General features: G+C 37.4%; 1 protein-coding gene across 5 annotated transcripts in view; it reads left to right on the forward strand.

The window, feature by feature from the left end:
- Positions 1-27,287, forward strand: part of KIF13A (kinesin family member 13A) — a 110,854-nt gene that overhangs the window by 59,275 nt on the left and 24,292 nt on the right. For 3 of the 5 annotated variants that reach the window (XM_042868650.1, XM_042868653.1, XM_042868654.1), the window contains exons 8-23: positions 9-143; positions 966-1,078; positions 6,322-6,433; positions 6,816-7,028; positions 9,265-9,375; positions 10,399-10,533; positions 11,723-11,853; positions 12,893-12,979; positions 13,083-13,249; positions 14,562-14,684; positions 19,007-19,217; positions 23,073-23,235; positions 23,913-24,053; positions 25,505-25,654; positions 25,915-26,079; positions 26,718-26,891. In XM_042868650.1, the coding sequence (XP_042724584.1) occupies positions 9-143; positions 966-1,078; positions 6,322-6,433; positions 6,816-7,028; positions 9,265-9,375; positions 10,399-10,533; positions 11,723-11,853; positions 12,893-12,979; positions 13,083-13,249; positions 14,562-14,684; positions 19,007-19,217; positions 23,073-23,235; positions 23,913-24,053; positions 25,505-25,654; positions 25,915-26,079; positions 26,718-26,891 (2,331 nt within the window). The remainder of the gene's footprint in view (positions 1-8; positions 144-965; positions 1,079-6,321; positions 6,434-6,815; positions 7,029-9,264; positions 9,376-10,398; positions 10,534-11,722; positions 11,854-12,892; positions 12,980-13,082; positions 13,250-14,561; positions 14,685-19,006; positions 19,218-23,072; positions 23,236-23,912; positions 24,054-25,504; positions 25,655-25,914; positions 26,080-26,717; positions 26,892-27,287) is intronic. The other 2 variants (XM_042868655.1, XM_042868651.1) reach the window with 1 other exon arrangement.

The raw sequence follows: 27,287 nt of genomic DNA on the forward strand, positions 1-27,287 counted from the left end.
TGCTCTAGGATATTGAGTCATTGATGTCAGAGGGAAACAAATCACGAACAGTTGCTGCAACCAACATGAATGAAGAAAGCAGCCGCTCTCATGCTGTATTCAACATTATAGTGACTCAGACACTTTATGACCTGCAGTCTGGTGTATGTATTTCTGTTGGTTTAATTTATGAAGTTGTGGAAAATTCTTCTTCTTTATTCTGTTCAACTGCTGAATGATCTGTTTGTTTTGAATAACAGTCAGTTAAAACAAGCAGCTTGTGCTTTTTGCATGCATTTGTAGATGCATCAGTAATATCACTTAACATGACCTAAAACTCTGAAGAGGCGAATGGCTTACTATTTTAAAACTGAAGCTGCCTCAGTTCTCAAGACCATTCAACTTGCTGAAGTGCTCTTGTATTTCAGAGTTGCTATGCTAAGTGATATTATAGTATCTCTATTGATTTGTTCCATCTTCTCAGTCAAGACTTTAGCATAACTCACCATATTTTTTTTTGTTTGGTATGCATGCACAATTTTCTTAGCTATGCTGCTACTTTTAATCCTTTGGAGTAATCAAAGTAATATTGGCAAGAACCTAAGGTTGAGAGAACACCAGAAGCATGCCAGAGAAAACAAAAAAAAATTAGATGACTTTAAGATTATATTGCCTCTGTTAAATCTGTCTTAGGTGTTAACAGTTGCTGACATTAATATATTTTAATGGCCTGCTGTGGCAGGGAAGTTTTTGATGTTAACACATGGCTGCTTTGCCTTCATTAGTGGTTCTGCCCTTTAGTATAAAGTGTATGACTGGCTCTTAACAGACTGTAAAGACTGTCAGAATTTGTTCTGTCTTATCTTGATTTTATGCTTCAACTTGCATTATTGTTATAGAAAGCAGTCTTTAATGGTGCTGGTGTAAGGTATGTTAGCATTTTATGCTCATGAATCTTGTTTTTCTCCCTTATTTGATCTGCGCAGAATTCTGGAGAGAAGGTCAGCAAGGTCAGCCTGGTGGACTTAGCTGGTAGTGAGAGAGTGTCCAAAACAGGAGCTGCAGGAGAACGTCTGAAGGAAGGCAGTAACATAAACAAGTAAGACATTGACATAGGTTGTAAAGTATAGTGTTTTAAGAACAACCATTGCTTCCTCAGTCTCCTGTTTTGGTGTGCTTGTTACAAGTTGGTTCAAATGCTGCATCTAGTCAGACACATCCCTTTCAGTTGCTCTGTACTGAATACCATCTGTTTGGTTTTTTTTAACATCAGTACAGAGACTTTGATTCATAGTTGACTCAGATGATAGCTGTATGAATATTATCTGGAAAAAGTGACGGTAGCACTCTTTAATTATGGATGTACCTTTTGTGATTCATTTATCCACCCTGTCCCCAGGCTCATGTGTTTGTCTCATCGTATGCTCAAGGAATGCAGAGTTGCAGAGTTGAATGGCTTTGTTCCAACAGGTATTAAACTGTGTAAGAGTATAATTCACAGTTCAAGAAAACCAGATCAGAATGAAGCTATGTAAGTTTAACGTTGCCTTGGGCATCTGTACTCAAGCAATGACAAGTTTCCAGGCACTTTTTTTAACTGTAATTACTGTGTTGTTGCCCAAAAGCAAGACTTTAGCACAATATTACCATTGTCTTACACATATTAATTTTCCTGGGAAAAAAAAAATCAGACTCTTAATATTAAAAGCTACAGATTCTTTACTTACCTTTAAAATGTTGCAAAAGGTTATGTTATTCTGAAGTTAACAGTGAGAGCAAAAAACGTGTTTGAACTGCATTCATGCTTAAAATGATTTTAAGTTACCTGCTTTAATAGTTTGAACACGCTTGCTCTTCACAGCATAATCTGATGTATTATGAGTTTTAATGCTTCAGATTGGTAGGTGCACTGGCATAGTACTCATGAAAGAAAATTATATGACTCTGTTTCTCTAATGGCAGGTACTGAACCTTTACCCTGCAGGTTACTAGTTAAATTTGGTTTGATTTTGCTAGAAACTGTATTTACCTTTTGCATAAATAGGGGTGAAATTAAATGTTTCTTTTTAATTCTTGGGGAAAAATTCAAATGCTGACTCCCCCAACAGCTATTAAGAGATTGAAAGTGTTGCTGGAGGTATAGAAAGATTTCATTTTCTAGCAAAATGTTTGCTTAGTGTAAACAGGGAAGGTTGTTTTTGCCATTTCTTTTTAATGATACAGGACTTCAGATACAAGCACCAGATTTCTCTGTAAGAGATATTTCAAAGAGAAAAGCTGTCAGCTCTATCTTCTTGCATCAGTTCCTATATGATAAACCTCAGTTATCTCAGACCGTTTTCTAAGCATTCTCTGTTTGAGATATCATTTGGAACTGATAGGCAAACAATTCTTAGTTTTGTGCTTTAGTGTCTATTGGACTTTTGCTGAGTTTAATGAATTCTGTCTTCACTGGAAGCTTCAGAATTGGTATGCACATTTTTATCAGAGTAGTTTGTTGCAGAACATTGTACGCAATCTTCTTTTCTGTAATGTGTACAACATACCATGCTTATTAGGGACAGGCAGTAATCTTTCTGTAGTAATATAGACTACTTAAACCACGTACCTTGCTATGCCACCTTCCTTTTTTTTTTTAACTTTTATTCTTTCATAAAATAGCAGTAATTTGCATTGGTAGCATCAACTGTTTATTCAGATAAAAACAGACCTACCGTAACTACCTGGCAGTTAAATTTCTTGCTTGTTCTATGTTTTGATGCCTTGAAGAACAGGCAAATAACATAACTGTTTCTGTATTTACAAGACAAGAAGATTGTACTTCTGCTGTGCTTCCAAAACTCCACAGTTTGATAGTCTCTGCAGATTTCTCTGCTGTTTCTGCATGAAACCAGTTTAGGGCCAATGTCACTGCTGCCTCAGTCTCACAGCTTCCTGTACTGTAAACTCTTCCACATATTGGGTCAGCATGACCCAGTACAGAGTAGATGTGCTGAATTGCTCTGTTGCTTACTGAAACAGCTGAGAGTTGCGTGATCTTGTTAATGGTTTTGTAAAGCTGTAATAAGGAACTTCCACTTTTTCTCAGCACTGGTGTGAAGTTGCCTTGGGTCATGACGGTGTTTCTGGGCATCTGCTGTCTTTATTTTCCTGGTTCTTATGAGACTTTCCAAACTCGTAAGAAAGCTGTGTGTGCTTGTTAATGCCTAGGTGCTCTGGTTCCTATACTGAGTGTAGAAATGCAGATGTTTAATAATCTGTGGTGTAGTAGAAGAATTTCTAGAGTACAGCAGCAGGAGGAAATGGAGTAAGCAAGCTGTCAGTGGCTAGGAAGAATGTTCTATGAACAGCCTGTAATTTTAACTGTGATTAGAAAAATCGTAGCTATTGTCATTTTTAAGTTGAGAATGCAAAAATAAGTTTTTTAAAGGGTAAAGATGGGGTGGGAGGGAATGTTTTGGGAGAAGACTGGCTTCAAGCTCTTTTAAGAGGAGGGCATTCATATTCACAGTTTTTATTATTAGAAAGAAGGGCTTCGTCTGCTTAAAAAAAAATTGGAAGGAAAGTGTACAGAAGTAGCTTAAATGGATGTCATTTAGGGACAGAGTTCTTCCCTGCAGAAAAGAACCACCTGCCCTTGGATGCTGCTGACTCAGATCCTTGCTGGGAGTGTGCAAGCTTCCAGATGCACGGTAGCAAAGACAGCCTGTTCACACTTGATGAAGAGGGTCAAGGAGAACAGAAAGCATGCAGAAACAGCACTTTCCCATGGTCTTGCACCATGTAAGCTTGCTCTGTTTCTTCTGAACTGCCTCAGTCTGTTGTGCACTGTTGGCTCGGGCCTTTTGGTTGATTCATTATGTAGGTGGTTTGAGATAGGATCAAAGTAATGACAGATCTCTAATGCATCATCCAGCATAAAGCAAAGCAACTACTGAGTCCTGTAATTATATTGCATTGCCATTTCTTTTAGTACTTCCCTTAGAATCTTTTAACAGCTTTGTATTATGAAATCTTAAGTAGAATACTTAAAGTACACCAGTTTGGTTGTTAATACAGACGTTAATAGTCTTAATAAAAAAATGGTATTTCATTATATTTCTGGAGCAGAAATATTACTTCCTTTAATCTGGTGTTAATAAACAAAGTTATAACTTGCTAATTACTACAACATAGTACCTATAACTAAGACTTAAAATTGCAGCCCCGTTGTGAAATAATATCAATGGTGGGCCTTCCTGAATCCCTGTTTTTCCTATCCCCATTTCGATTTCTTTAAGGTAAGAAAAATATTCTTCTCCCTCCCTCACTTTTTGGCTTTGATTTTCACATTTTTTCTCATTTAGAATCAGTAAGAGGAATTGGAGGAACGTAAATTGAAGTGTGTGGGTTTTGTTGTTTTCTTTTAACTTCATAATCCTCAAAGGTGGACTCCACTGGGAGTGTGCTGCTAGTGCTTTTTCACTTATGCTGTAGGAGACTGCTAGGGAGCAGCATATAGCATCCTGCTGTTTGTTCTCGCATGTTTAACATGCTGTCTTCCCAGTCTGTGCAGGTGAAAGACTGAAAGATTGGAGACAAGAACCAATTCTCCCTCCCCCATCCTCTTCCCACAGGCTTTTGAGAGTTGTAAGGTTTTTGTTTGGGCAAAAAAAACCCCAACCCTAAATTAACTGTTCTTTTTGCTGTGAATTTTTCAGGCATGGGTTGGAAAGTTATCCTTTAGACAAATTTAGGAGCTCCTTAAGGTTCTTTTCAATTTAGTTTTGCTTTCAGGTCTTTACTGTCTTCATGCCACTTTGTTTCCTGGTTCTATGCACATCTTTTGTGACTTTTTTAACAGATCGTCTCACCTTAACCTCACATATCTTTTTTGAAATATTCTGCAATGTTTTTGTTGTTCAGAACCACTAGGATTTTCAAAAAGCATTAAGACTATGTTACAATTAAAATGGCTCTAGTAGTTTGAAGGAACTCAAAAGGATGGAGTGGAATGGTACAATCAAAGTTTTATTTAACTATCTAATCACAAGGCTACAAGTTTCCTTGGTAGTTATGCTCAATTATCCAGATGTTCTTTACAAGTATGATGGACCAGTATGTTCTTGAGCTCCAGCATTCTGTTTTTACTACTCTTTAGGCACCTGGTTAAAGCTCTCAGGCTCTTAAACCAGCTCATTATCTTAAACTCACTTGCTCCAGTGTCGTTTAGTATTTACACAAGGTCGTATAATAATTGGAATATATAATGCATAGATGCTTTGCAAAGGTTGCTAATAGTTAAACACTTGTTGGTGGAAGTGGTACATGTACCAAAATGAGCAAGCTGTTAGTTTCTTCAGTATTCTAGAGTAATGGGATGTTTGTGTACCAAGCAGTTTGGAGAATTTTTCTGTTCTCATGTTTACATTCATGCAACATTTTTATGATTGTGATATTAATCTATTCTTCCCCATAAAAGATCCTAGTGAGGCATCACCTCGACTGTAAGTCAGCTCCTTTGAAAAGGGATATTTTTCTCTTGTGATGAGCAGTCTTCCGCTATCATGTAATTGCTGGTTAGTTACTAGGTAACTCACCAGACTAGTTCTTCTGCACCATAATTGACTTTGTCTTGTGGATTCCTCCTTATGAGTATAGTTCAGTTTTAGTCAGCCGTTAAACTAGTGCTCTTAAAATGTTGTTCCTAGAAACAGGGGATTATTGCTGCACTGCCAATGCTAACTCCTAATAGTGTCATGAGGCAGTGTCCAAGATAAAAAGATTCTTAGTCTCTGAGAAAAGGTAGGTGTCTAATCTAAAGCTGTTCTTAGGAGGAGGTTTTTCACTCAGAGAGTGGTGAGGCACTGGAACAGGTTGCCCAAGGAGGCTGTGGATGCCCCATCCCTGCAGGCATTCAAGGCCAGGCTGGATGTGGCTCTGGGCAGCCTGGTCTGCTGGTTGGTGACCCTGCACATAGCAGGGGGTTGGAACTGGACAAGCACTGTGGTCCTTTTCAACCCAGGCCATTCTGTGATTCATTCTATGATTCTCCATATACTGACGCAGCCTGCTTTACAATTGTCAAACTATGATACCTAAATGTTTCAACCTGGTCTTCCTGAAACTTTGTTAGTACTAGGTAAGACTAAACACTGTACATAACTGTTTTTTGTTCCAAGTATGCAGCTTTAATAGATGCATTGCCTTGTTTTGATCTCCCTTGGTCATTTCCAGCTCAAATTGTTTTATAAAAGCTGGATGTGAAATTTTGCAGAGCACAAATTAAACCATTCTGTTTGTTTTATTAAATGTACTTTTGAAGTACGTGTTCAAAGCGGTTTTGTGCTGTTGGCTTCATAGATCCCTTTCAACGCTTGGGTTGGTTATATCATCACTTGCTGATCAAGCAGCAGGGAAGGGGAAGAATAAGTTTGTGCCTTACAGAGACTCTGTACTCACTTGGCTTCTCAAGGTAATCAATATTTTCTGTTCAACGTGTTAATAAGCTGTTAGCTTAATAGGTTGTAGCATAACTGTGTACTTAAGAGATTGTAATCTTTTTTTTTTTTTAAAAGAAGTGAGCAAAGGAGGTCATTGCTACAAGATATCCCAAGTAATATATTGAGATGAGCATTTACTGTGTTAATTGTATGTAAAGTCCTATTTGGTGAATTTTCAATTGCATTGGGACTTAAGCTGATGGAGGTGGTTGGGAATATTTATGGATTGTATTGATCAGTTTACATCAGAATGTAAATCAGTGCCCAAATTTGTATTTTAAGTATCTTTGTAAAGAGACAGTATAAACTCAGAACAGTTCTTAATTCTCAAATTTCTGTGGCTGTACCCTACAGGACAATCTGGGAGGAAACAGCCAAACTGCCATGATAGCCACAATTAGTCCAGCAGCAGACAATTACGAAGAAACACTATCTACTCTAAGATATGCAGACCGAGCCAAAAGGATAGTTAACCATGCTGTGGTGAATGAAGATCCAAATGCCAGGGTCATCAGAGAATTACGTGAAGAAGTTGAAAAACTGAAAGAACAGCTCTCACAGGCTGAGGTAATATTATTCATGGTACAAAATAAATTGAGTAACCTGAACAAATGTTGAACGAGCTGGAAGACTGCATTTATGTTGAAGTCCTACAAAATCAGAAAAGGAAGTCTTACACTTATTTAAAAAAAAAATAATAACCTTGTTTCCTGAGTTTGTTTCTTTATGGTAACTTTAAATGAGGACAACATTGTACAGGTGTTGATCTGTGTCAGAATAGACTGTTCTTGAAAAACTTTGTGTCATGTAGTAAATGAAGCAGCACAAATAAGAGCTACAAGAGAACTTAATTGTATGTACCTGCTAGCAGAATTTTCTAAATTGATGGACTATATATTCTTATTATGCCAAACGGAAAAATGAGAAGATGTAAATCCTGGTCCTGGATGACAAAATATGTGGGACATTTCTGTCATTGACATTTGTAAAAATTTATCAAGAATCTTTAAAACTGCAAAACCAAAACTAGCAGTATTCTATTGGCTGAAGAGTTAATGCTGTGTGACTGCTGCATATACTAAAAATACATTTCTAATCAGAGCGTAAATTATCAGTGTAGAAGTACTTTTGGTGATATCTGAGGAAATGGGGCACTGTAGTATAGGAAAACGTTTCTAATATTTTCTGGCAACACATAATAGCTGTGGGGGAAAAAGAATACCAGAAGTATGTCTTACGGTAAATTGGAGTGGTGTTTAAACTTTACATTTGTCTAAGAAGTCACACTGCCTATACAAGCAGTCCCTTATAGGATCAAATGAGGAAAACTGCCTTATGGAAAAGGAACCATTCACTTTTTTTTTTCCAAATAGAAATCTATTGTAATTCTGTATTTTAAATAGTAAAATATTCTTCTAGTCTGTTCTTAGTTTTGTTGGCAGACTGTGGCTGCCAACAGGAAAGTAGGAGGTTGCTTGTAGTTTTACTAATTTTTTTAAGCTTTTTCTCTTCTTCTGTCTCTTCAACTTTCTGTTGAAAACAATCACATGAAGTTATAGGCCAGCACATTGAGCTCTTATTTGGAGTGGAACATATTCAATCCCCTTGCTTTTCTTTCCTATTGTGAAATGAGAAGCCTGTGTTAGCTTCAGTGCATGCCTTCCTTCAGAGGTAATCAATGCTGTCATTCTTAAATGCTTAAATGAAACTCTAGGAACGCTTACAAAAGCAAGATAGAATGGAAAGCTAAATATCAAGAGGAATTTGTGTTTAAAGCTATTATTGGAAGGAAGGCTTTGGATTTGAACTTCAGACAACTCAGACTTAAGAGATGTAAAATACTTGGGTATTTTTATACAGACAGTGAAGATTGAGCCTGCAGATTTTGTTGGCCTGTGTAGTTCCATTAGCCTATGTAGTGCTGTGTAGACCTTTAGTTGTTTCAAATCACGACGTGTTATAGGGTGATTTCTTAAAGAGAAGGATTTGAGTGTCATCTGATGAAGGACTAAACATGGGCTGGCAAAGTGCACTTGCAGCCCAGAAGGCCAAATGTATCCTGGGTTGCATCAAGAGAAGCAGGTTGAGAGAGGTGATTCTGCCCCTCTGCTCTGTGCTGGTGAGGCCTCACCTGTAGTACTGCATCCAGTTCTTGGGTCCCAGCAAAGGAGGGGCATGGAGCTGTTGGAGCGGGTCCATAGGAGGGCCATGAAGATGGTCAGAGGGCTGGAGCACCTCCCCTATGAGGACAGGCTGAGAGAGCTGGGCTCTGCATCTTGGAGAAGAAGAGGCTCCAGGGGGACCTTTTATAGTGGCCTTCCAGTACCTGAAGGGGGCCTGGAAGTAAGCTAGGGATGGACTTTTTGTAAGGGCATGTAGCGACAGGGCAAGGGGAAATGGTTTTAAAATGGAAGAAGGGTATGTGTTTATACTAGATGTTGGGAAGAAGTTATTTACTGTGAGGGTGGTGAGACACTGGGACAGGTTGCCTGGAGAGGCTGTGGATATTCCCTTCTTGGAGGCTTTCAAGGCCAGTTGTATGGGGCTTTGAGCAACCTGGTTTAACGAGAGGTGTCCCTGCTTTAGGTCCCTTCTGACCCAGACCATTCTATTATTCTGTCCTTTTCCTTTGCTAATGACCTGTTTCTTCCTCTTCTGCCACAAAACACACAGGAAAATAGTTGAAACCTATCCTGTATCTACAGCATTTGATGTTCTGTTGGCTGTGTTCAGTTTCCCTTTTTTTAAGCAACTGTTGCAATGTGAACTGTACCTTAAGAATTTACTAATCCCCATCTTTTAGGCCATGAAGGCTCCAGAACTGAAGGAAAAATTGGAAGAGTCCGAAAAGCTAATAAAGGAATTAACTGTCACCTGGGAAGAAAAGCTAAGGAAAACAGAAGAAATTGCACAGGTATTTCAGAAATTTTGAGGAGAAAAGGTCAGATATTCATTGAGCACAAGTCAGATGAATTTCTTGAGCTCTGGTGAACTATGCTGTATTCTGTTTCTCTGCTCTCCATTTTCTTTCAGTCTGAATTTCATTAGAATAAATGTGGTTTTATCATGGTGTAATTAATAAAGGCTAATATTTCATTTGAAATTAGAACACGAAAATGCATTTGAGATGTTCTTCTATAAGAATGCAATGGGATCTTGAACAATTTCCCTTGGAATGGCTAAGAAAACCAAGAATTACAAAAGGATTGGAATTTTGGGTAGTGTTTGTTCTTTACATTTGCTGTGGCTTATAGTGTTTTCTTAACCAGAGAAAGGAAATGAATCCAGGTATTCACTAATGTTTGTTTTTTATTATCATACTTGGAATAAGACTTTGGGATTTCAGTGTATCTTTCCATCATTTCTACCATCTGTAGCTTGAAGAGTGACTTCTGTTGGTTATCCTTTCTAGTCTTAATGTTTCAGAAGCACACTTTGGTGCAGTCATTGCTAAATAAACAGACACAAAAAAATGCAGAACCTAACTGGCCAAACCCAAACCAGCCAAGAAAAAGATAAAGCTATGACAGAGCAAATGACATGTTTGAACCAAGCAGATGCTTTAGCTGCATTAATAATAATACTGGAAAACTGTAAGCCTAAACTGCAACATGCTCTTTCCAAAATTATTTGACTTATCTTCCTTTTCACTGCAATTCAGATTAGTTTTTAATAATATAAAGATTCAAAGCCACACTCTAATGCCTGAGTATCTCTGATATAGTCATTAAAGCATGTGTTTGAGGATTAAGTCTAACCTTTTGTTATTGGTGTATAAAAATTAATAATATATTTGATCACTGTCCTGTTTTTCTGTTATATACTAAGGGTGTATTAATCTTCAGCTCCAGATGCTGTGCTTTTTTTTTACTTGGTATTGGTATACTTGTCTCTACATATTGCAGCAGCCAAGATTTATCTATTTTTGTGCTTGCAGGAGAGACAAAGACAGCTAGAGAGCATGGGAATTTCCCTGGAGTCTTCAGGTATCAAGGTTGGAGATGACAAGTGTTACCTGGTGAACCTGAATGCAGACCCTGCACTCAATGAACTTTTGGTTTACTATTTGAAGGTAAGAGTACATACAAGATGTTCTTCTTGTAGATTCTATGTAAACATTTATTGCTTTTGATTTCTGGCTCGATTTATAATTCAGAGTGTATTTAGATTGATACGACTAGTTGCACTAAAGTAGAATAGGACTCCTCCTGCGGTTCAAGTTTACTTTTTCCCTTGCAGTTCAGCTTCAGTAGTTTCCTAATTGACCTACTGATTGCCAACAGTGGAAGAAGTATTCAGTATTTGCCAGAATTGAGATAAATACTAGGTTTTTTACTTTTTGGACTAAAAAGCTTTTCTTCCTGCAGTAAGAGCCTGCTGTAAGATGCTGCTTTTTGTTAGTGAGTTGAGAATTTTCTTAAATATTCAGTGAGTGTAAAGGGATCCTGTTTAGCCATAATCGTAGGAGTAACCATAGGCTTCAATGGGAGAAAAAGCTTTAAGAAAAAAGAAAGAAAAAAGGTTCCAGGTGAGGAGGGAAAGTGAGAAGGAAGCCCTGTTAAAAATATGCTGAAATATATTTTCCTTGTTCTACTATCTTCCATATCATTCAGTTTAGAATAGTCTTCCTGTCAGAGTTTCAAATGCAAAACTAATAAGGCAGGCTGAGTAGGAAATACTCTTGTTAACAAGATAGAAAGGGCTATCTTATCTGTTTTATGGGTATTTTTCTGCTTTAGTGGTTGAGATAAGGCTTTTATATTTGAAGAGTAGCAAATGGAGTACAGCGTACAGTAAAATACAGTTTTTCAGCAAGATTTACAATATGATTTGCAATTATGTGGAGATTAGTATGTTTAGCTGCATTATTAATATCGTTGTCATCTGAAAAGCAGACAATTGTCTCTCACTTTCCCTGTTATCCTTTGTTCCACATGGCTGCATGACATGGCTTGTATTCTTCTCTGTATCATTGCTTATATGCATACGTAGTCTGGGAATATTTCAAAATCAGAATTTGTCTATCAGCTGCTTTATTTTGCTTTGCTTGAAGCTGTAGGAAGATCAAGTGCAGAGCAGAACAGAAGTGTATGAATCACCTTTCCAGTCCTCAAATCTACTATGGCACCATGTCTGCTCTATAAAAATATCTAGCAAAGGACAACATGTAGATGGTGGAGCCTCAGTACTTCAACTAATATTGCTTTAGTTATGTAAACGGCAATAGTTTGCTTCTCTCTTACTAATAGCTTATTTTCCAGGATCACACAAGAGTTGGTGCAGATACCTCTCAGGACATACAGCTCTTTGGTATAGGAATCCAACCTGAACACTGTGAAATTGATATTGCTTTGGATGGAGAAGTCACACTCACACCAAAAGAAAATGCAAGGTAAGGACGATCAACAACACTTGTTTGCTCCTCAGCAAAGTGTTTGCTTTTCATTACCAGATGATGACTTGCATGTGTTTTTATCTTACTAAGTCAGAAATATCTTTCTTTTTTGATCAATGAGTAGCTGTGGTATAAGTGACTTCAGAGATAGAACTAAGATTTCCTCACACACCCCCACATGCCACTGCTTAATAACGAGCTGTCAGTGGTTTAGCTCAGAGTAAACCATGACAAGAGAGAAATCATTAGAAATGAGGAACCACTGCTTATTTATATATTGGCTGGTAGCAAGGTGACGGAGTTGCTCCTGGCTATTTCAACCTGATGATGGGATAGGAGGCTGGTTCTTTATGTGGGAGGAGAAAACTTGCCTCTGAGACGTTCCTTTTGTAAAGCTCCGTATTTTCTGAGAGAAGAGGTGAGAAGAGAGATCCAAAGGCCACTACTACTACTGTGTCTATTAAATATGTGTTGGGAAGTCATATTCTTCTTTTGTTTCTGCTGTGGATTCTTGCATAGAATTCTAAATGTCTTTATCACTTAATCTCTGACAAAAGATATGCAGTACTATTGTCTTAACTTTGCTGTTTAGTTACTTACAAGTATACAATTTAGATCCTAGGATCTTTACTTATAGTTGAGTGCCTTGTATGTTAGCAGTATGTTTTACATGTATGGATTGCCCTGTACCTTGGAGAGCTCTGTCAGCAGGATTTATATGCAACCAAGTTTGTAGTCTTCATAAGAAACAGGTAGTGACCCAGTTTGAAAAATAGGCAATAAAAAGAAAATTCAGCTAACAGTAATCTTATCTGTGTATTTACTGAGAATTTGCAACAATCAGCTGAAAGGGAAAAGAGGTTTGGTTTTTACTTCTGATGCGAGGAATCAGACCAGTAACTTTCTCATTCATACTTCAATGAGAACCCAGGTGACTTGTACATTGTGTAATATAAATCACTGTCTGTACGTGAGAGAAACAATACTCAACCATTCAGTTTTAGGATTTTTCTGAAGTTGTATTTTCTTTTCTCAGATCCTGTGTAAATGGTACGCTGGTATGTTCTGTCACTCAGTTATGGCATGGAGATAGAATATTATGGGGAAACAACCACTTTTTTAGGTAATAGTTTATATTTATTTACCAGCTTTCTTACATTCGGTCTTTTTTTCTCTGCACTGTTCTTCATAAACCTTTTAGAAACTGAATTTTTATTTTTACGCAGAATCAATTTACCAAAGAGGAAAAGAAGAGATTGGCTGAAAGACTTTGAGAAAGAAGCTTTGTTAGGAGAGCATGATCTGGATGCAGCCAGTGAAGCTTCTTCAGAGCCAGACTACAACTATGAGTTTGCTCAAATGGAAGTTATTATGAAGACACTGAATAGCAATGGTAAGAGAACTGTCACTTAAGAAGTCCAAAGATATTTTTTTGTGGAGATCATTTAATAAATTCAGAATGTAACTTAATTTCTAGGAAAAAAAAAAACAAGTGATACAGTTGCCCTGTGGCATTTTCAGCAAAAGGTGTTTAACAGAAATATCAGGTGTAAATATCCACTCAGTTGTAAGTTTTCTTATAACTGAGTGGATATTTACATATAAATATGTGTACATATATATGTGCACACATACTGTTTGGGTGATCTTTGGTATTGTCACCCTTCAAAAAGATTTTATTGCCCGTGTTAAAGCCTTGATATAAGTATATATAAAATATATTTATGTGTTTATATACTTACATAAAAATTTAATTACTGAGCAAATGATCTAAGAGGTAAGAAGTTTAGCTGAGACAACTACAAATTTGCTTCTGCCCAGGCATAGTTTCATCTGTATGTCTGCTAATCTTTATAGTGCAGCTGAAATGTAATTGTGCAGGTAAAATCATCATCTAAGTCCTTCTGACTTTGAGTTTTGCAGATTATTGCAGATAGAAATGTGCTTCAGATATGTCTGATTCATCCTTCTGTATTGAACATTACGAGCATCGTCATAACTAGATTAAAAAGACATGGAAACCTTAACAAGGGCTATAGTCAAAAACATTAGCTAGTGTAATTTTTAGCTTCTTCATCACTGTGAAGTTGTTTTTAATTGAAGTTTGTCAAAACCTATTGTGATGCCTTTTCTGGACAGTTATTCTAGATAAAATATGGTATATAAAAGTAATGGTATGATATATGGTGTATTTAAAATATGTATAAAATGACATGATATTCTCTTGGCTTCCAGAAGGCAATTCAGAATTCATGTGTTTATAATATGGGACGAAGAAATGATGAAAAACTTAGTGAAGTGCTGAGTGCTTTGTACAGCTTTTCTAACTGCACAAAATTTCAGAAGCAAATGCCTTTTTTTCTCCGACCAAGACAGCATAGTAGATGTCATTTCATTTTTTTTCTGATCTTTCTTTGTATCTTCATAATATTTCCATTCTTTGCTGTGGTTTAGCTGTTGAAATACAGTAGTGATTTTTTTTTTTCTCCTGCTCTCCTCTTCAGATTTCTTATTTTTTGCTTTTGACTACAGCATGATTGTTTCCTATGCATAATTCTGTAAAATCATTTGCACATTTTTATGGTCTGATTGTGATTTTTAATGTTTTGTGTGTGTGTGAGTGAGTTGCAGGTTCAAACCATTTAAGGTGGAAATGAAGTTATTGTTTGATAACAGTTATTCTCATTATGGTTCACTCATACCAGGAGACGAATTTCAGATGAATCTACCATCCTGGTGGTCTTCAGTGTTGTCATCCCTTGTGAAGACTCTGTTGCCTGTTTTAAGGTCTCAAAGCATCCCATGTCTGTGCCAAAACTGGGACAAAGGTTTTGAACTTGATTGGCTCATGCATGATGCTGCTGGAGGAATTTGAAAGCATTAATTGATGCTTGATCTGCTTGTCACTAACAGTTTGAATAAACTGCAGCAGTCACCAATAAGTTAGTACTCTTTGAGTGGAGGGTCGCTTATTTTGAATTTCATGTTAGCAGTACTTCAGGCAGCTTCACATTTCAATTCAGTAGGCTTTCTTGACTTTGGTCCAAGCCTATCTTAGTCTTAGCTGGGTTGTTTTCCATGTCTTTACTAAAGCACAGACTTTGCTTTTCTATTAGAGCTGCTTCCTTCCTAATGCACAGCAGGTGTTTGCAGTCACACATCACACAGTTTCAGAGGCATCATAACCCCATTATACCACTTCTTGTCTCTTCTGCTCCCTCCTATGTAGGTGCTCTTAATTAAGAGGGAGTAATAATTGATAATAAAACCTGACAAAGCAAGCAGCTGTCAGTGTTATTGGCTGATCTTCTAATTCCAAGCTAGATAGCATTTTACCAGTTCCATTCTTCTTGATAGTGTATCTAAATTAGTTTTCTGACAGGCTTCAAGTTCGTTGAGTAGAAAGCACAGCAGATTTTTCAATACTATTTACTTATAGTGGGAAAAAAAATATGGGGAAAATAGAAGAAATAATGAATTAACTGATGCTTATTAATTCCATCATTTATATTCTTTGGGGAAAAAAAGACACTGGGGCAGAGCAGGCTATGTTTTGTTTGGCTTTAAATTTGATATATAATTACTTTGGGTTTGGTTTTCTTTCGCATCAGAAGTTGGTATAGCCTAGAGCCAAGAGTTTATCTTCTTTTGCTTTGGGTTTTTTTCCATTTGTCTCGTGTTATATAGTTGAGAGCAGTAACTCCCTGTAAATAAATAGCCTGGTTTCTGCTGAGCATAACCATTAGATTTTGTAGCATGTTAGCAGTTACAGCAGTGTCCCATTTTACATCTGGCTCCTGAGAAGCTCTGAGGATAATGAGGAAAATGCGAAACTTTGAAAAGAGCTGTAAAGAAAACATCCTGATTCTTCCCGCCCTATTGCAACACATTCACCTTTTTCGTGGGATTCTGTCAGATCAGCACTGTACCACAACTTCGTGATGCTGATCTGACAAGGATTTATTCCTGTATAGAGTGCAGTGGCTAAGTAAACAATGAGATTAGGTTACACACTTTCTCATTTGAGCAAGCAAAAAAGTACAGCTCAGGGTGGGGATTTTGATGCAGTTCAGCAAAGCAGTACATGTCAGAACCTCTTCCTAGCTTGCTTAGAAAACTGCACTAACTTGAAATCTGAAATATTTTATTCAGCATTATTGGATTAACAGATTCCTGACGTGAATTATGTAAAAATACAGCAAGGTAATCAAACACCATTTGTCCATTCTTTTCATAAAAATGCTCTTTTTACAAAACAGTTATATTTACAGAACAGTAATATTCTAACAGTTTGCAGAGATGTATCTGCATATGAATGGTCTAGTTGGAGCCACTGAACTATTTTTGCCACATAAATAAGTGGAGAGGTGTGACACAATGCTTCTGTATGGAATTTACTGTGCATTTGGCAAGCACCAGGTAGAATCTTTCCTAATTTGACTTTGCATGGGCAATCCAAAATAGTGGATTATAGTGTTTAAATCCAGCTTATAGTTGTTTGCAGTTCTTCTGAACTGTGAAAATGTTAACTTTTTCATCTTCTAACTGTGTGTTTTATAGTTCACACCATATTTTAGTTTCTCACTGAAAGACCTTGCTTTTGCTATGTGAATCTTTTTCAAGAAATGAATTGGAGGCTTTTCTGAGGTGTGAATTTAAGTTTTGCACTGCAATACAAGCATAGTCTCTCCCCCACCGCAGTAACAAATTTGGTTTAAGTTAGAAATGTTGGTCTAGCTTGTTGAATCATTTGCCAAATGTTTTCCCTGGTATCTTAAAGTAGCTGTGATTCTGTGAATGTCAGAAGCTGAAAAAAAAAATCACTGTTATGAAAGAACTGCTCCCTGTCACTGGAACTGGTCTTGGAGCAATTTAGGAAAAGTGTTAATGACTCAGCCTTAGATTCATTTCCTGTGTTTCCAAACACAATAGACCTTAATTTCTTCCATTCCTCTTCTCTGCCTGCTGCCTAATACCTGATTTCTCAGCTATTCTTACACATAATTAAAACTATGTTAAGGATTATACAAGAAATCTGTGCATGTGAAGATGACTCTAGTATTATCAGGATGAGTTAGGAGGCGGATGCAGGTCAATGTGAGTAACTTGGTTTGTAGTCTGGAATGTCAAAATTCATTTTAGTCAGTTGTTTTCGGTGTGTTGTCTGTTTAAAAGCCAAAAATAGCTAAACATACTCCTGAGAACATAATGTACTAACAATTGCTAATTCTGATTATTTTAAGGCACATCTGGATGACTCTTTTAATGTTTGGTTGCTATTTTATATTGACAGTTTTTTAACTTCATTACTTAAAAAAGCCATCATGGTGGAACTTTAAGATGCCTTTGTGTGAAGCCAGTGGTTTCTTTCACTGACAAGATGTGGGCTACTGTAACAATCTATGATCATAGTAGTTTTCTGCCAAAAATAAAGATGTGCTTTACATAAATCTCAGTATTTCAAAAAGTTTGCTGAGAGGTGAATAAAAAAATCCACTGTAACAACAGATCCCAGAGATCTTGTTTGCTTTTCTGGTGTTTTTAGTGGGAAGGATTTGTTCTGTGAAATGTCTGTAGGTATCCATGCACGTTGACATCACAAACAGTACTTTAGTTTAACAAATTTGGTCTCAGTGGCCTTTGTACTAAGAGTAGGTTGTTAAATGTTACTGAATACAGTAATGCCATGTTTGTAGAAATACAAGGGATCTGTTTTGGGGGAGAGTAGATGTGCCAGCTCTGGTGACCTGCATATATAGTGCTGTTGATGAAGCTGTATGGAAGCTGTCGTGTATCCTCTACTGAATGCTGTAATAACCCAAATTTTGTTTTCATGTAGCCTTGTAGTGTCAGCAACACTCGCACAAAAATTTTAAGTCTGGGTTTCAGTAGTGAACACAAGGTGATTCATAACTAAATCACACTGATAATTATTATTTGAGAAGTAGACTTTGAGTTCTGAAACAGGGCAGTATAATTAAATGTGGGTTGGGGTTTTTTTCCCCTTTTTTGACAGATTTCTTAAAAGTCACAACAACATTTTCTTTTAATATATCTTCAAAATGGAAGAGAGATCACAAAGAATTATTTTAAAACTGAAGGTGTTTTCTTGTTGTTTTTTTTTTTTTGTCTTGTCACATCCTAGAACTGCAATGTTACTTTCTCTATTTAATGTTCTACCACTCCAACTATGGAATCCCCTCCTCTTCCTGACCTTTCTGCTGTACATAATGAGCAGTTGTTATATGATGTGCTGTCACTATAATACATTAATCTAAACTGATCCTTCTGCAAATCAGATTTTGGCTATATTTAAGATTTCAGGTGTATATGCATGAAGATGTGTGTGTGTGTTTGGGTGGGTGTGTATATGTATGTATATTTATGTATTTATATACATACATATACTGGTAGCGTATAGAAGAAGCTTATTCTGTTGCATTCTCTTTCACACTTGCCATTGGACTTAAAACTGACACTAGAGCAAGTAATTCTTTAATTTGGATATAATTTAGGTTTAACCACAGTTAATTGACATAAGCAGTTGTTTCAAGTCAGAGTATCTAACTGGGTATTTGCTCTGGCCAATTCTGAGATGAAATGTACTTTGTAGTCCCCTCCAGAACATCGTCTGCTTCAGTGTTGTGAAGTGCATTGGTGAATTGTGGTGCATGACCCTTTAGCTGTTTGTCTCAGTTTTCATCTGCAGCAATTCAACATCTCATTCTATGCCAAAATGGAGAAAGTAAATTGCTTTTACTTCCTGAGATAATTTCCTTCTCTGGTTAACATCATCTTCCCTTGTATTTTGCTTTGTTTCCTTGTTTTCTTCTTACTGTTTTGTTCATTTTTCCATGTATTCTTTTTTTCCTACTGAGATTCTGGAACTTGCTATAAATCCCCAGTACTGATGTACCCAATAAAGGAGGATGTTAACTGTTGTTGTAGCTTCTTTGCATGACATTTTTCTTGTTTGAGTTTACTTATTTAACTTGGTACTTATTATCTTGGGTTTTTGGAGCAATGAACATCCAGTGTTTGCAAAGAGTCTGGGCTATCTTGATTACCGTTACCATATAAATTAAGAAAGTGACATTTTCTCTTTATTATTATTATTATTATTATTATTATTATTAATTTTTTTTCTCAGACCCAGTACAAAACGTGGTACAGATCTTGGAGAAACAGTACCTGGAAGAGAAGCGGAGCGCTCTTGAAGAGCAGCGGCTGATGTACGAACGTGAGTTGGAGCAGCTGCGGCAGCAGCTCTCTCCTGAAAGGCAGCACCAGCATGGCAGTGACAGACTCTCCTACACTGCTCAGACTGCACAGCAGAAAGTAAATCTGTGGACGGAAGAGAGGTGAGAATGCGCGAGGAATGCTGGAGTTAAAACAAAGGAATCAGTAAGAACCACAGTGGAAGTGAAAGATGGGACTTGAACGGTCTGTCAGAAACAATATTTTTTTTGTAGAATGAAATATGCCTCCATCAAAGTGTTAGGGCCTTAATTAAGGCTAGATTCTAATCCCTAGTACATGTACAACATCTTCCTATTTGATACAATGTGATATGAAATAAAAATTTAGCTTATATTGGTCAGCCTTACAGTACTTTTAAATTGCTTTATTACTTAACGTGCTTCTGAAATGTTTGGTTTAGTATTTAAGTTAGAAGAAGGGTAAGGATAGCATATGAATAAATTTGTCGTCTCATGCTAAGGTGTCCACTAGGGATTATTGTGTGTTTGGGAGTATCCAATGAAAATACAGCATTTTGCAGTCAGAAACTGCAAAAAATATAATGCGAGTCTTTATGTTTTGTACATGTGTTTCTAAAGTCCATCTTTAGAAGAGAATTGCCTTAACGTTGAGAACTGCAGGATAGTCAGAGTATATTAGAGCTGTTAAGAAGGAAGAGGCTTGCAATGAAGTGAAAATACAGAAAGCTCTTTTTGAAGGAATAGCATGGCACCTGAGCAAAGCTGCGGTAAAAGGTCGTGATGTGAATTGCAGGAGTTTGAGGTAGATCAAGAAGTTGTGAGCTGAGTTTAAGCAGTGCGTATTTGCATCTCAGCAAAGAGGGAAGCTTATCACTGGGGAGAGGAGGATGTCAGCTCCATGGAACTCCAAATCATCACCCAGATGATTTTTTTGTCTGACTGGTTTTCATTGTACAAGCAAGTATTCTGTCCTTAGGTTTGTTCAGCAGGAAAGATGGCTAGGTGTACTGATAGGTTACTTGTAAGCATCTATCTTCTTTTTAAAACAAAACTTTGTTGTTCACACAGATTTTTCTATATGTGGAGAGTTTGAGCGCACTTTCCTATTTCATTTGTTTGCTTTGCCTTTCACCATAAATAAATTAATGTACAAGAATTGTCTAAATAACGGAAGCCAATGTTGTGTTACAGCTTTCAAATTCAGAATGTTAAAAACAGAACAGAACAGATCTTAGTTTAGTTATTATGTGTGCTTTTGTTTTGTAATTTCTGCCAAGTTTGGCTTGGAAAAAAAAAGCAGTCTGTTCACACGCTCAGCCATGATGCCTAAAATGTTTTCCATGGCAAGCTTAGGGAGAACGGTTGCTCTGTTTTAACTTCAGTTAAAATAATTGTTTGCCTCTGTAAGAGCTAAAAACAGAATTGTTGTATTGTGAACTGAATGTAAAGTATTGCAGAGTCACAGTTGTGATTTGCAGGCTGTTTTAGTGTTGCAGAGGAGCGTGAAATAAAGAACACTCTGAATCACTGCTGTTTAATATCGAACACAGCAATGCAATCAAGATATCATTGATAACCCACTTCAGTTGCAGAGTTGAGAAGTGGGCTTATGGGCAAAGGAAACAATATCTCTAAGAGATGCAACAGAAAGGAGGGAGCAGCAGGAAAAAAAAAAAACATTCTTGTCCCTGAGAGTCAGAAAGATAAAACTGTAATTGATAGTCTAAAAGTTAACCAAACACTACAACCACAATGACATAAAAATGAAAATCTGGAGTGGTATCAAGGCTGAGTGTTTGGCCATGCTTCTCAGTATTTGTTAGAAGATTTGTGGGGGGGTGGGGAGGGAAAGCTGAGCTTTGAACAAGTGTTTTGGCTGTGGACTTCATGTATTTCTTCTGTAAAAGTATGGCAGCAAAGCCTCGTAGAGGTTATTCACCAGCCAACTGGCCAGAGGGCAAGAAATGCAGCAAACATGAGAAGACTCAGTGCAAAGAACACGAGAAAGACCAAATGTCTGGGTTGCATAGGGTTTGGTTAATGCTGTTTTGGCTGTCATGCTGTTGCTAATAGAGCTGAACCCTACTGGATCAGCCAGCGGAAGGAATTTGATAAGCATCAGATGTGGGCACATGGTTGTGTCTGTCAGATCAGCTAGAATACATTATGCAGAGTTTATTCTAGCTTTATGCTGACTGTGGGAGGACAGATGATACCTGATACAGTGCTAAAACCCCTTGGTGTAAAGTAAATCCATTGTAACTTTGAACAGATTTGTCTGTTGGGTGACTGCTGGTGGTGTACTGGAGCAGGGCTTTTGTTTGCTCTGAGTCAGCGTTCTGTATCTGGCACTGAGAACCCAAGAGACTCGAGTGACACTTTGTGAGTGTGAGATTTGAAGGTTTCTCTAGTGCTTGGCTTAAGCAAGTGTTTGAGTATTTCATGTTCAGTGGATGTTTGCTGTGGCTAACACACTGACAAAGCTTGTCATGTTTTTTGTGTAGCAAAAATTAAGAAAGGCCATCTGAAGCATTTTTTAGCTAAGTTTCTGGAAGAATGACGTCATAGCAGCAGAAAAACAGAACTGCCATAAGAAAATAAGAGCTACCCATAATAGTTGCTTGAACTGCCTTTACTGCTTGTAAGTCTCCTTACAGTCTTAAGCCATCTCTCTCAAAGATGTAGCAAAGATAAGGATGGTATGGGAGCAACCCAAAAAGCTAGCCAGATGCAGGTTCCTGAGTGAAGGAAGGGACTGACTGTAGGTGAATGCTATGGCTCCTAAAGCACTTGCAGATCAAAACAGTCTTCTGCTTCTCAGATGGGATAGCTGTCTTGCAGTGGTTGCAGGTGTAACAGGCTCTCAGCATGAAGTACTGCTTAACGAGTAATTCTTCACTGGGCCTTCATTTTCTGGGTGAATCCAAAATTAGAGCAGTCTGTGGGATGTGTCACTCCAGTGGGCCAGAGTTGCTCACCTAATCTTTATAGCCAGACTAACAGAAGCAGGAGAGAAATTTTCCATGTAACACCAGGAGTATATGTGGAGAAAGTGGACTTCAACTGTACATAGCAACTATTTAAGTTCCAGCAAAATCCACCACTGTTGCAAGCTCAGTCCATATATGTGAGAGAGACAAAGCAGCATGTTTTAGCGTGTTGAAGGCTCTAAAAAATGCAGTCCTATGTGCTGATGCTGTTTGTACTTTGTCACCTTGATACAGTAGCAGTGAAGCGTCAGAGTGCAATGTAAGCTGGAAATTCATACCAGGGAGTGTTGGTCAGTGAAAATCTGAAGTTTGATCGTGAGCTTTTTGCAGAAGGTGGTGGGACACCATAAGTTCTGTTGGGGTTACAAGGAAGGCAGGAAGGGGATCTTCCCGTTTACTCAAAGGATGGTTGTGATACTTCTGAAAAGCAAGTTAAAAATAATACTCCCAGGTATATATGCGTTTGAGGTTGCTTCAGTATATGCAGGATAATCCAAGAGTCTGTAGAATTGCAAAGCCCTGACTGTAATGTAAAGCTTTGGCCTGCAGTGATGTCAGATTCCAATGTCACAATATGAGGAAGAACAGTTTTTATTAAGATGAAGTATTACATGTTGGGACTGGTAGTTTCTGTGGGACTTGACTACAGATTAGAGGCAAAGACAACTGCAATTATTTCATTTCTTGAAAGAATATCCCTAGGGCTCTTAACAAATTATCTGTCATAGTATTGTATATCACTGTATCATCTGTCATAGTATTGTGCCCTTTTTATTTGGGCATTGCTGTGCTAGACTTATCTCTACAATAATGTATTTGTTTAATACGTGATCATTGTTCTTCCTTTATAAAACTGTCCAACAGTTTTGAGTTTGCTGATGTAGTGCAGTATGGCATTTCTCCTTAAACTTGCTCCAGAAAATTCTTTGTTAGCACCTCTATTTGCAGCTTTCCAATAATAGAAATAGGTTTCTGTGTATTTTTCATGTTCCCTACTGCACCACAGGGATGAATTGTTTCGACAGAGCCTGGCTAAACTTCGAGAGCAGATAGTGAAAGCAAATACACTGGTGAGAGAAGCAAACTTCTTAGCAGAAGAAATGAGTAAGCTGACGGATTATCAAGTAACACTTCAAATCCCTGCTGAAAACCTCAGTGCCAACAAAAAGGTAACAGCATAATAATAGAAAAAAGTGCTGGAAAATGGAATAGTTTTATTCCTAATAAAAAAAAACATAGATGTATTTAACATTCATCTTCAACTTAAGGCCATAAAATTTTATTTTTGTTAGATAATGTGTAGACAAAACATAGATGCTACCTGATTGTAATATATCGAAAGTGATTAGCATAAAAATGACACACAATATTAAGTATGGCTCTTAGTGTTTTTTCAAGTGTGTGATAAAGGTATATGAATGTGGTTTGTGACCAGACATTTCTGTTCTGCTGCTATACAACCTGAGTAAAGTGCTGCATTTTAGTTGTTTGCAAAAATGTTCCATTTTGTTTAAGATCCCTGTAACTTTTTCAGAAGTGCTTTCCTGTTGTGGTGTTGCTGTAAATATAATGGTAGCAATTAAAATAGTACTCTCATAAGTTATTTGACTGAGATTTGTTAATGGTACTGTGTAAATAGAAGTTGTTTAAGAAGAAGAGAAGGTCTGAATCTTCAGAGATGTGTAAGGATATGCTGTGTTAGAGGACAGAGATGGTATGGCTGGCATGCAGAGGAAGCTGTATATTGTCTATTTTATTCCTTTTTAGGAGAACAATTTGAGTGAAAGGTTAAACTACTCACAATCATGTACTGTTCCTGCAGTTATTTTTTTTTCTTCTGGCTTAGAGGGGTGCAATAGTGAGTGAGCCTGCTATTCAAGTGAGAAGAAAAGGAAAGGCTACTCAGGTGTGGACTATTGAGAAACTGGAGAACAAATTGATTGACATGAGAGATCTCTATCAAGAGTGGAAGGAGAAAATTCCTGAGGTATGAAATATTTATTTTTGAAAGGGATCACTGATTGTTTTCTTCTAATGCCTTTCAGTATGTTGCATGAGTGAAGTGCAGTGACTTGGTGTATGAAAAAGTGTAGTACTGTGGTGCAGAAAGAAACAACTGAGAACAAAATGCCCATGCAGAGTGAAAAATAGATATGTCTTACCCTTGTTTACATTCTCAGATACGGTTGTGCTAAGCTGAGTGACTGACTCATGACAGCAGCTAAGGCTTACGTTTACCTTCCATTATACAAATGCCATGCAGATAGGCATTAAGTCTGAATGGAAACTGCAAGCTACACTTGAAATAGTGATTAAACATTGGTCAGTATCAAAAGTAGCTAGGATGACTAGAGTGCCCATGCTGCTTAATTACATTTCAAGTGCAGAACACGTCAGTTGGGTAGAACTTGATCTTAAAATGATAAATATCTGTGTAAAAAAGCTGTAATTTTGGTTATATATCCTCTAGCCTTAAACAGTGAAAAAATCAATTAAGATTAGGCAGTATGCATCAGTATCTGTGAGAACCAAGTGATGTTTCCTGAGAATCTAAGTAGCAGATCAAATTTGGAAATGAGTGTAGGACTTGTAAAAAACTTGTTGGTTTACATCAGAGGTGTATCTTACTGTCATATGGCCAATATGGAGCACTATATGAATTATTTGTAACAAGAATCATTCCCAAATATGTTTAAACAGCTGTTGTGCTTTTGTTCCCTGCCTTCTACAAGACAATGGGAATCTCTAAGATTATTATGATACAGGGGATGCCGAGCACTTCATCAGTGCCCATTGAAGGCAACAGTGATTTTGCTTACTTTACTAAGAACTGATAGTGCATTCTCTCAGTGTATCAACATGCTTTCCTGAGGCAGGATTATTCTTTCCACAACGTATGTCATGCATAATGCATTTGCTGTATATGCTACATGGAAGCATGTAAGTCAAATGGAGACAAAAGAGGGGAAGAAAGGAAGGAGCTAACATGTCCACTGATGTGTGCATGTCATGCCAGGAATCTGCATAAATTCTTCATTGGCTGTTATGAGGTACTTGCATAGAAATTGCTGTAGATGTGATCTCACCTCTTGAGTAATCATAGTAGCAATTGTAGGCTTAAGTAGAATAATCCTGCAACTTCCCTTTTGCCCTAATAGTGGCTCCCAGCAGCCATAACAGCTCTTCGTCTTGAGGATTATTTGTGCTTTCATTTAAAAAGTAAAGGCATCCTTATGTTACTACTTACCATAGTAAAGAAAGGGTTGTATGTCTCATCTCAAAGATGTCATTTTACATTTCCCTTTGTTTGTGTAAGAGGAAAGAGCAGAAATGTGGTAGTGACTTCATTTTTGTGCCATGATCTCGTATTGCTTGGTAATCCAATTTTGATTTCCATGCTTAAAGTTTTTGAAATACCTTTTGTGCTCTTTCAAACAGATAAGGAAGCTCATTGGCAAAAGAGGTGATCCTTTTTATGAAGCACAAGAAAATCACAACTTAATCGGTGTGGCAAATGTGTTTTTGGAGTGCCTTTTCTATGATGTTAAGCTGCAATATGCTGTGCCTATCATCAGCCAGCAGGGGGAGGTAACGCGAAATAGTGCCCTGATTCCTACCTGTGCATTCATACCTATGTGGATCCTGTTTGTTTGTTCTTAAAAAAAGCTTAATAGTTCTGCATACAAACAACTTCTTGTTTTGGCATTGTTGCTTCTCATGTCATAATTGCGAGCTGTTCGGTTCTAACATTCAGTGCTCATTAGCAGTCTCTGTATGCCTCTTACAGTAAGATTTCTACCATCTTTTCCTTTGCAAAGCATGGATTCTTGGTATTTTTCTTGCTTTAGGTTGCAGGACGATTGCATGTTGAAGTAATGCGAGTCACTGGGTCTGTCCCAGAACGTGTGGTAGAAGGAGATGACTCATCTGAGAACTCCAGTGAGAGTGGGAGTCTGGAAGTCATGGATAACAATGGAGAAATTATTCACAGAGCAAAAAAGCTCTCCTGCAGGGTAAGTGAGAGCGCATGATGAATTTAAGTTTCAGACCTTTGTAACTGTGTAGTCAATCTTAACTACAAAACTATGTAAACAATTTCTTCCATTAAATTTTATAAAGATAAAATAATTTCCTTAAAAGACAGCAATTTCTCTCGGTTCCTGCTCAGTGTATGCCAGTCTCACTGGCCATGCTTGCCAGTGACTGAGCTGATCAATGTTAGCTTCTGCTATATGTAGATCTATATAATAAATACTGACGTTACAAGGGCTGTCTTTCATGGCTGACAGAAGGGGAAATACCTTTTCCATATATCAGCTTGCTGTGATTTGCTTGATTATCTAAAGTAGTATCAGTGGCTGGATTTCATTTCTTCTGTGAAAAAGTTCTTCACTCAAGGCTATTGTCTTCCTCAAAGAAAGTACGTGCATGGGTAGGCTAGTTAGATGCATGTAACTTTTCTCCTTGCACCTGCATTTCTGTATATGCAAAGTACAGATTTCCTGAGTAGGGTCATCTTTAAGAGGCAATCAGGGATATCCTTTCAAAAAATCTTGGTGGTTGATAATTTTTGTCTAAGTAGTTTCTTTTTAAGTAGCTTATAATTGAAGGAATAATGGCATTTATGAGTACATCCATCTTGTCTACCCAGGTAAAAATAAAAGAAGCAACCGGACTGCCACCTAATCTCTCCAACTTTGTCTTTTGTCAATACACATTTTGGGATCAGTGCGAGTCAACAGTAGCAGCACCAATTGTAGATCCAGATGTGCCTTCACCTCAGAGCAAAGATGCTCATTTTACAGTGACCTTCTCTCATTGTAGGGTAATTATTTTTAGCGTGAAACAATATTATCAGAAGGATGGTATATTTGATTTAAGCTGTTCAGGATTTAAGTGTTGTTTTCCATGGGGGAGGAAGGATGGAATCAAATCATATAACTAATGACTTTTGAAAACACTTTGGAGTGCTATAATTTTTCTCTTCATCATCTCTTTGTAATGCGGTAAAATGGAAAATGCTCTTATAAGTTCAGTTGTCATCTTCAGTGTGTACAGAGAAAACTATAATTTATATAAGGATATTTTGTACAGTTGTTTGATAAGCTCAGCAACATGAAAAGTCTTATTGGAACTGCAGTGGGGCTTGAATATAAATTTTCAAAGCACGATACTCAATATCCATGAGCAGGAAGCACGAGTTGCTGAAATGATTTGTTTC

This window comes from Lagopus leucura, unplaced genomic scaffold, assembly GCF_019238085.1.
Source record: "Lagopus leucura isolate 7727_CA_CO unplaced genomic scaffold, USGS_WTPT01 Super-Scaffold_100002, whole genome shotgun sequence".
Taxonomy (NCBI): domain Eukaryota; kingdom Metazoa; phylum Chordata; class Aves; order Galliformes; family Phasianidae; genus Lagopus; species Lagopus leucura.